The 8,477-nt window shown below is 57.8% G+C and overlaps 1 protein-coding gene across 1 annotated transcript; it reads right to left on the bottom strand.

The window, feature by feature from the left end:
• Positions 1-559: 559 nt before the first annotated feature.
• Positions 560-4,097, bottom strand: FEV (FEV transcription factor, ETS family member). The gene is made up of 3 exons (XM_016156669.2): positions 3,927-4,097; positions 3,119-3,193; positions 560-1,146 (listed from the first exon to the last, which is right to left on the bottom strand). The coding sequence occupies exons 1-3, from the start codon at positions 3,976-3,978 to the stop codon at positions 560-562; spliced, it is 714 nt and encodes a 237-aa protein (XP_016012155.2). The 5' UTR covers positions 3,979-4,097.
• Positions 4,098-8,477: the final 4,380 nt, after the last annotated feature.

The following is an 8,477-nucleotide window of genomic DNA, read 5'->3' as shown; positions in this document are numbered from 1 at the left end:
GGTCCCAGAGGCTGCCTAGGCGAGTCATGGGGGACAGTGGCCCTTACCAAGCCCGTCGAGGTGCCCAGGAGGAGAAGATGGATTGGGCGAGGTCTCCACCATACTGAGATCAGGGCAGCTCCGTGGGGGAAGAGAAAAAATGAGAAAAGATTTGTAATTCAAAAAGAGAAAGGACATGATGGGGTGGGGGGGGGCGCGGCTTGTAGGAGCAAGGCCGAAGTACAGGTGGAGGGGAGAAACAGACCAGGGAAGCCTGGGAACCCTCTTCAGGGATCTGGAGTCTAAAAGAAGATGGACGTTAGAGGAAGTGGTGGTGGGAGGGGGCGGGGGGCACAGTCACCCTTCCTTGGGGGTTGAGGTGAGGCGGGGAAAATCCATTAAAGGAAGATTGAGAAGGCTTCAGGTCCCTTCCGCCAGGGCTCGGTGCAGGGGACGGAGTCAAATCTGAGGTCGAATGAACAGTGGGGAGGCGTCAGGCCCCCTCTCCAGGACGTGGATGGGAGGGACTGAGCGATGCTCGGGCATCCGGGAGAGGGTGCACGGCACCCAGCCGCCTCTTCTAGTGGTAATGGCCCCCCAAGTGCGAGGCAGCGGCCACCGCGCCAAAGGGCCCGGGCGGGGGCTGCAAGCCCGGGCTAGGGTAGAGCGCAGCGGTGGCGGCCGCGGTGGCCGCGGGGCCCGGGCCCGGCCAGTAAGAGAAACCGGCGGGCGCGACGCCGGCGGAGGCGGCCATGAGGTTGAGTTTGGAGAGGCCGGGGAAGGGCAGCGGTGCGAGGCCGGCCGGCAGCTTGTAGAGCGCGCCGTCCTGGGCTGCGGCGGCCGCGGCGGCGGCGGCGGCCGCGGCGTGGGCGTGCGCGGGGGGCGGCTGGCAGGCTTGCGCTAGGCCCTGGAAGTCGAAGCGGTAGGCGTAGCGCTTGCCGTGCACCTTGCTCATGATGTTCTTGTCGTAGTAGTAGCGCAGCGCCCGGCTCAGCTTGTCGTAGTTCATGTTGGGCTTGCTCTTGCGCTCTCCCCAGCGCCTCGCCACTTCGTCCGGGTCCGTGAGCTTGAACTCGCCGTGGCCCCCCTCCCACGCGATGCAGCCGACGTTGGCACGGTCCGCCAGCAGCTCCAGCAGAAACTGCCACAGCTGGATCTGCCCACTGCCTGTGGGGAGGGGGGCGGTCAGCCACAGGCTCGATGGGGGAGGCCGAAGGAGGGGGAAGAGGTGAGGCGGGAGGGAAAGGATAAACCCAGCTGTGCGGCTGGGCGCAGCTGGAGCGTCTGGCCAGAGAGGGGCTGATCAGCAAAGCTGTCCCAGCCATTACCTCGCTTTTCCACAATGAAAAGACGGCTCACTTAGGAGGACGCGGCCCCGCGGGCGCGTGGCTTTGTCAGAACTGGGGGCACCGAGCGGAGGAGCATCGCCTCCTCTGCGTGGAGGCAGTAGCGCGGCGGCACACAGTGGCTCTCGGAGGTGAGCCAGGACCCGATACCGGCCCCTACCGTCACCTCTGCAGGGAGTCCTAATTCAGGGCAGAGCCTGCACACCCGCAAGGGGTGGACTGCCCAGGTGGTGGGACTGCCACATCCCAGCTGGACCACATCCAGAGATCCAGAGAGAAGCGTAGACTTGCAACAGGACCACCCCCCACCGCGGCACAAGACCTAGCCCCCAAAGGCACACAGTTGCTCGGGCAGCTTGAGGTGGGGAGGAGGTGACGGCCGGCATCCTTGTGGTACCACATCGACAGGAATGAGGACAGTGGCCCCCTAGGCGTGAGAGGAGGGGCAGCCTCTGAAGGCTCCCCACCTCCGCCATGGGCTGGCGCTCAGAGCGCTGTGCTGGCACTAAACGCGTTCGGCCTCTTTTTCGGAACAGGCGGGATTCCCGGCATGCGAAGATGTCATACTTCCCCAGGGGGAGATGCACAGCTCTGAGGAGAGGGGCTGAGGCCGGGAAGCTGCTGTGCTTGGCTCCCTGCCTTCTCCCATCTCTGGTCCATCTCCAGGCTCTTCTGCCCTCTCCAGATTCTGGAGTTGTTGGAGGCGGCAAGGAGGTTTTTCCCAAATATGCAAGAAGAGAGAGTAAGACGCCCCAGAACTCCTGCTCCCCTGTCTTGGAGCCTCGATCAGACAAACGGAAAAACATTTTTTGATACAATCCACCCCCCTCTTTTAGAATAAAATGGATTGTCCTAGAAGTTGTCTGATTATTACTTCAAATCAAATCTGGTGAATCTCTCTTGCTTTTTCAATGACGTGCTCAGAACCTATATGCTGCCCTTCCCAATTTCCACCCCTGTTCCTCCGTACAAGCCCAGCAAGGAGATACCTGGCTCCAGGCAGAGAGAGTTGAGCTTTAGGGTCAGAAGCAAGGGAAGGTTTGAGTAAAAACGTGCAACTGGCAATGATGTATGACGGCATCAGAGGCTTGGAAACGTATTCCTATTGGGAGCTGTATTCCCTTTTGAATAAAGCAGTTGCCAATCTTGTTTTTACAGTTACTATAACTTGGTGACATATAGGGTACCGTGTGTGTGGGGGGGTGGACTGTGGGGAGGCTTTGCTTGCAGCTAGCCAGGCTCTGCTACCAATAAGTCAAAGCCAAGGATAATCTAGCCACCAGCAGAGAGCTGGCTGTGAACCTGGGAATCAACTGCAATGACCCTACAGACTTGGCCCACGGAGCCTGGCTACTGTGGGTCAGTGAGACGGGTAGGCGCTGCCCCAAATACTAGTGGTGACACGGCCTGGAGTGGCCAGGGAGTAAATCTCTGGGCCCCCTTTCCCAGTGGTGCCAGGGCCTTTCGCTCCTGCTCCCAGAAGGGAAAAGATGCCAAGCGCCTCAGTTCTGTCCCCATGGTGAGAAAAGAGTGAGTGGGGGCGGGGATCTTCTCCCTCTGCCCTGGCCTACAAGGTCAGAGCCGGGACTCCGAAGATTCAGGAGCCCAAGGCCAGCGCATGTCCCCGCCCAACCTCTCCACAATCAGGTCGGGATCCTTTGCTTCCCAGAGCCTGGTAGTGCACAACGCACCCTCTGTTCTGGTAGTGGTGGCGCCCATCCTTCTTGGATGGGTGCTCTGGCTCCCACCCACTGTCCTCGCCCCTGCCCACCCAGTCCGGCCAGCCAGCTCACCTTTTTGTACCGCAGGGCTCAACGGCCCCCACCCAGGGCTCTTCCCTTCCTTGAAGAGACCGTCTCCGACGGGATCTGTGGAAGCAGAAGAAAACAGTCAGGCGGTCTCAGGCGGGGTTGTAGGGTTGACCCAAAGGGCCCCGGGCCAAGGCTTGAGAAAGGGTGCCTTGGTTCCTGCTGCTAGGCTGGGGGCCCGAGCTGCCCGGCTCCTCCTCCCGGAGCCTGGCCCCGGCGTGCGCCGCGTGGAGCCCCTCCATAACGCCCAAGTCAGGAAACGCGTCCAGGAAAAAGGAAATCCGCTTTCCGAACGGGCCGGCGGGAGCCTTATAAAGCCGAGCCGGGACTGCGTCAGCCGAGCCGGAGCGCACGGAGCCCAACCGAGAAGAGAAGAGGGCGCCTGAAAGGCCGGGCCGGTGGGAATGATCGGAGCATGGAGGTGAGCAGCCACGAGGGCGCAGGGGCGACGCCCGGCGGACCACAGCCTCCCGACGCTGCACGCGTACCGAGTCCCCCACTACTCCGAAGAGCCCTGCTCCCCGTCCAGGCTCTTACGGCCGGTGAGCCGGCGCCCTATGCCTCCCAGGCTCCTGCTCTGCTCACTTCGAGTCCTCTAGACCTCACACTAAAGCCCCAAAGCTCTCCATCTGCCTTTAACGTCCTCCAATGCCCTAGATTGCTCAGTCCTTCCAGGAATCCAAGTCTCTGGACCGCGCCCCTTCCCTTGGACCCCAGTGTCCGTTTGCTATGTCTTAGCCCAGACTTCCCGCCCTGGTCCTGGTGCCTCCAGCCCCCAGCTGGTCCCTGGTACCTGGCAGGTACATGTTGATCAGCAGGGGCTGGGAGGCTCCGCTCTGTCTCATCGCCGCCAAGAGGCTGGGAGGTGGGAGGTGGGGGGGGTACGAGAGGGGGGACGCGTCAGGCTTTGCGCTCCAGGGCACCCGATCCCCGCCCGAGGCGACCGCGGGTGACAGGGAGAAGAAGAGGCGCGAGGTCCAGCAGGGCCTGGCGGGAGGGGGCTGCCCGGGGATGGCGGGGGATGGAGGGGGTCCTGGAGCAAAGCTCCCAGCTACCAGGCTGCTTGGAACCCTCCGGCCCCCCGCGCGGGCAGAGGCCGCAATTTCCGTTTTAATTAAAGCGCAGCCGCCTCAGCCCCCCGGACCCCGCCCCCGCCCCTCTTATCGCCCCATCGCAATAAAGTCTCCAACGCGCGGCGCCGCAGCCAGGCGCACCCGGCAGCCCCCCGCGCCCCACAGCCGGGAGACGAGCGGGGGATGGGCTTGGGCCTCGCGCTGTGATAGGGGTCGGGAGCGCGTTTCTTTTCCGCCTCCCTGACTCTCAGCAAACATCGTTGGGGCCGAGTACCCGGCCCCACCTCCGACCCCCGGGGCCACAGCCCCTTCTTCCCGCCCGTTCTCGCCCCCCTCACCGCTCCACTTTCCTCCCCCTTCCTTCCCCACCCCCACCCGGGTTCCCGTCTCCAGGCTGCGTTATCTGCATCTTCACTTTTAAATTTCCGCTTCCCTCCCTCTCGCCTGTCGCTGCGCTCCCGGGCCGGGCAGCCGTTGCTCCCTTCATCTCCGCCCCCCTCTCCCCGGAGCCCTCTCCCTCCTCCTCCTCTCCCACTCTCTGCTCGTCCCTGGAGACCCGATCTCCTTCCCTGTCTGCCTCTTGCTTTCACCCACTTCCAGCCTTTCTAGGGCTCCCGGCCCTCTGGAGCAGTGCTGGGGCGTCTCCGCCACAACTTCTAGGGGTTGTCCTTTGTCCCCCTTTCGAAGTCTCTCCTACTCCCATCTTCCCTCCTGCCTCCTCTCTCCCTCTGTCCTATCGCTTTACTCCGCCTCTTTTTCTCATTCTTCTGTTTCCACTAATTTGTGGTGTACGGTAAGCTCGTGACCCCCCCCCCTTCCATTTCCTCCACGAATATTCCCATCCTGGTTTTCCCTGAACCAGGCTGCAGTTGGCACCTTGCTCTAATAGGAGTAGAGGCACTAAAACAGGATTGTGTACTGTACAAGGCTCCCAACCCAGGGGGAGTGGAGGCCGAAATCCACTCCAAAAAGGGGGCAAAGATGCTGATTGTGTATTAGCAAAGCTGATGTAGTTCCCAGGTGGCCTGGAGTCTCTCAGTACCTGTGGGGTTTCCCGACTCCGGAAAGGAAAGGTGACTAAGGAGGGATGCTAGCTAAAGACTAGCTCTGGGCCAGGAGCCCACCTGCTGCCATCCATGTAGCACTTGGTGGCTACTGTCAGAACTGATCATCTCAAGGCCTTTCTCTCCTACTGCTGGAGCCCAAGAAGTGAGGAGACCTGGGACTCCGGGGCACATAGACTAGAGTTGGCAAGTTTACTGCAGGACCCCTGGTCGAGGAGTGCCTGCCTGAGGATGGCTGAAAAGTCTCACTCAGTGGATTTTACAGGTCTCTCAACTCTTCCTCATTTGTTGTAGCTGCTGGAGTGTTTGTCTTTATTGGAGGAAGGTGCAAAGGTCTGAAGGAGCCATGAAGGAGTGTGGGAGGCAGAGCCTAGGGGAAAATGGGGGAATCCCAGGACCTTAGGGGATTCTCAAGGGGCAGGATGTGGACATGGAATATGGTAGGAGCAAAAATGAGAGGTTGTGATGCCCCTTGGAGACCAAATTCAGAGCTTCACAGGAGAGGAGGGCCTTGAGGGTATGACAGGTTCCATTCTCCCTCTTCCCTGCCTTCTTATCACTTCCTCAGATAGAAAACAAGAAGCAGGGCAGAGCTGGGAGAGTGCGGAGGCAGCAAGGTTCACCCACTTAATGTTCTTAATGGAAGGCTGAGGCAGAAAGGAGAGGCGCTCAGAGTGGGGGTCTAGCCAGACATCCCAGCTTTGAACTGGTGAAGGATCAACACCTCAGGCTCTGAACACATGCTTTACTGAGAACTCAGGTGCTAAAGACTTATGTGGGCTCCAGGAAGAGTTGTTCCCCAACACCACCTGGTTCTTGACTGCACTAGACAGGAATCGCCTTCGTCCATTCATTCCCTTCGGTCTTTGGCTGAGTGCAGCCAGTGGGCAAGTCCCAGACAGGGTGCAGGTACCACTGGGCTCTGCAGACCATCAACCTGCCTGGCATGGGAAGAAGTTAGGAAGGTGTAAACACTCAGTCCCAGCAAGGCCTCCATGCACCTCCCTCCCTTTTAGCTGCCAGTGTGGGGAGCAGAGTGGGACCCCTGGATCTGAGAAAACCTAGAAGGTCCATGCCTGCAAAGGCTCCACCAAATCCCTGGTTATACAGGTGGGGACACTAATACCTAGAGACAGCAGAGTGCCCTGTTCAGGGTCACACTGCCAGTTTCTGAAGCCATCTTGCTGATTTTTTTCCAGCAGCCACAGACCCTCTTAGAGGTGAAGATGAGATTCTCTTCACCCATTGTCTGTTCCCCAAAACAGGGAGTGGGGAGAGGGCCGCTTGGCTCTGAGGCCAGTTTGTCTAGATTCAACTCTGGGTCCCCCATTTCCTAGTTGTGTGGCTTTTGTGGAAGTTATATCATCTCTGTCTCTTCATCTGTAAAATGAGGTTTACAGTATTTTTCATATAGAATGATAAAGTTTATACGACATATGCTGACTGATCGGACAAGGCTCTATACATTTAGCTGTTATTATTACCATCCTCCAAAGAGAAAATTAGGAGCCTGTGACCAGACAGGAACCCCAGGCTCCTCTGGAGCCCAAAAAGTTTTGGGGCTCTGCTGACATCTTAGGTCAGCCTCCACTTAACAGCCTGGATTGGGGGTCAGGAGTCCTGTGTTCAAGTCCTGGCTTGTCACCGATTAAGTGGATAACCTTATTGAGGCTTCTCCCCCTCAAAAGAGCTCCAGTTTCTTCACTGTTGAAATAGATGAAGCATGGAATGTGTTAAGAGGATCAACTGCAACAGTAGCCATGGACTCTAGACCCCACCTCGGTACCAAGCAGAATTCATCCCCCACCTAAAGCTCTGTCCCTTGGTTTCCCAGCTGAACCCTGGGATCCACAGGGGGAGGCAGAGGAAGGAACATCCTAGATGACTGCCCCAGTGCTTTTCCATAACACCACAAGCCTTTTCAGGGGGTTTTCATTGAATCCACACAACACCTCTGTGACACAGAGAAGTCAGGGATCAGTAACCCCCATTCACAAGAGAAAGAATTGAGGCTCAAAGAAACTATGTGATAGGGTCAGGTGTTCCTACTTCTTGTCCAGGGCTATTTTCTGGAGCAGATGCCTAGCTTTGCACCCCTGGTGACTTCCAGATCCAAGTCTAACTGTCCTCCAACATTACCCTGCCTCCCCTGAGCTGGGGCAATGATCCAGGCCACTCCTTACCATCGATAGGTCCACTAGGGGCTTAAACCACAAGCATCCCTGAGAGGCAAGATAATGGGAGTCCCCAGGACTTTGGAGTCCCTGCCTATGTGGGACTGAGGGTATCATTAACTGGGCAAAAGAAGGAACTGGGAAGAAATTACATTGGTGACAGGGACTCTGATGGCTGCTGTCACACTGAGCACCACTATATCTGTGGGCTTCTGTCACCTGCCACAGAACCCAGGCTCACTGTGGTCGATGGCCAAGAGGTAGCTTCTCCAGCTCATGAGTTCTCTAAAGAGTGGGGAGGGAGAGGAACAAAGAAGAGGGGGTTGTTTGGAACAGCTAAGAGGAGGGTATGAGAATGTTTTGTAGATGCTGGAGCCCAAACCATGTAAGGGATTGTTATTATTCAGACGAAGGGTCTGGAGGCTCTGCTCAGAGAGAGGAAGTCTTCCCCCTTAGAAGGCCCTAGGAGACAGAGGAACCTCCCACTAATTCCTCCTCTCACACATTTGCTCTTCTGTAAAGCAGAGATTGTATAAAGCCTGGAAAGGGGTGCAGGTTTTCCAAAAATGGAGAGGGACCCAGGGTGACAATAAAGGCTGGAAATGCCCTAGAGGATAGAAAGGAACACAACAGATCTCCTGCATGGAGCTAAGGAGGCCCTAGCCTGCATGATGGTGCCTGGCCCAGGGGGTGTGTGCAGATTGGTATTCAACTCTGAACCCTGCTGTGTGGCTGTGTGCACCCCAACCAGGGAACAGCAAAGGTGCGATCTGAGCCAGCAGCATCCCTAGCCCCATCTGATGGGCCTTTACCAAGGAGCAGTGTGGGACTGATTGTAATTAACAGGAAGTCCAAGGTCCTTGTCAGTTTCTTGTCAGCTCTGTTAGAGTTTAGTCATACACATCCTAAGCCAGTTTATGCTCCATAATCACAGGTCTTGGAGCCTGAGGGAAGGGTCAGGTTGGCAGAGAAGGACTCTCAGAAAAATGAGAAGGGAGATCACAAAACGAGACACCATGAAAGAGGCAAGAAG

Source organism: Rousettus aegyptiacus, unplaced genomic scaffold (assembly GCF_014176215.1).
Source record: "Rousettus aegyptiacus isolate mRouAeg1 unplaced genomic scaffold, mRouAeg1.p scaffold_m13_p_2, whole genome shotgun sequence".
In the NCBI taxonomy this organism is placed as follows: domain Eukaryota; kingdom Metazoa; phylum Chordata; class Mammalia; order Chiroptera; family Pteropodidae; genus Rousettus; species Rousettus aegyptiacus.
Note: the sequence above shows the minus strand (reverse complement) of the source record. Positions and strands in the feature narration are given on the sequence as shown.

Coding starts and splice junctions, on each gene's coding strand:
- FEV (XM_016156669.2), bottom strand. CDS start 3,978: ATGAGACAGAGCGGAGCCTCCCAGCCCCTGCTGATCAACATGTACCTG. Junction 3,194..3,926: donor GATCAACATGTACCTGCCAG/GTACCAGGGACC, acceptor CTGCTTCCACAG/ATCCCGTCGGAGACGGTCTC. Junction 1,147..3,118: donor GAGCCCTGCGGTACAAAAAG/GTGAGCTGGCTG, acceptor CCCTCCCCACAG/GCAGTGGGCAGATCCAGCTG.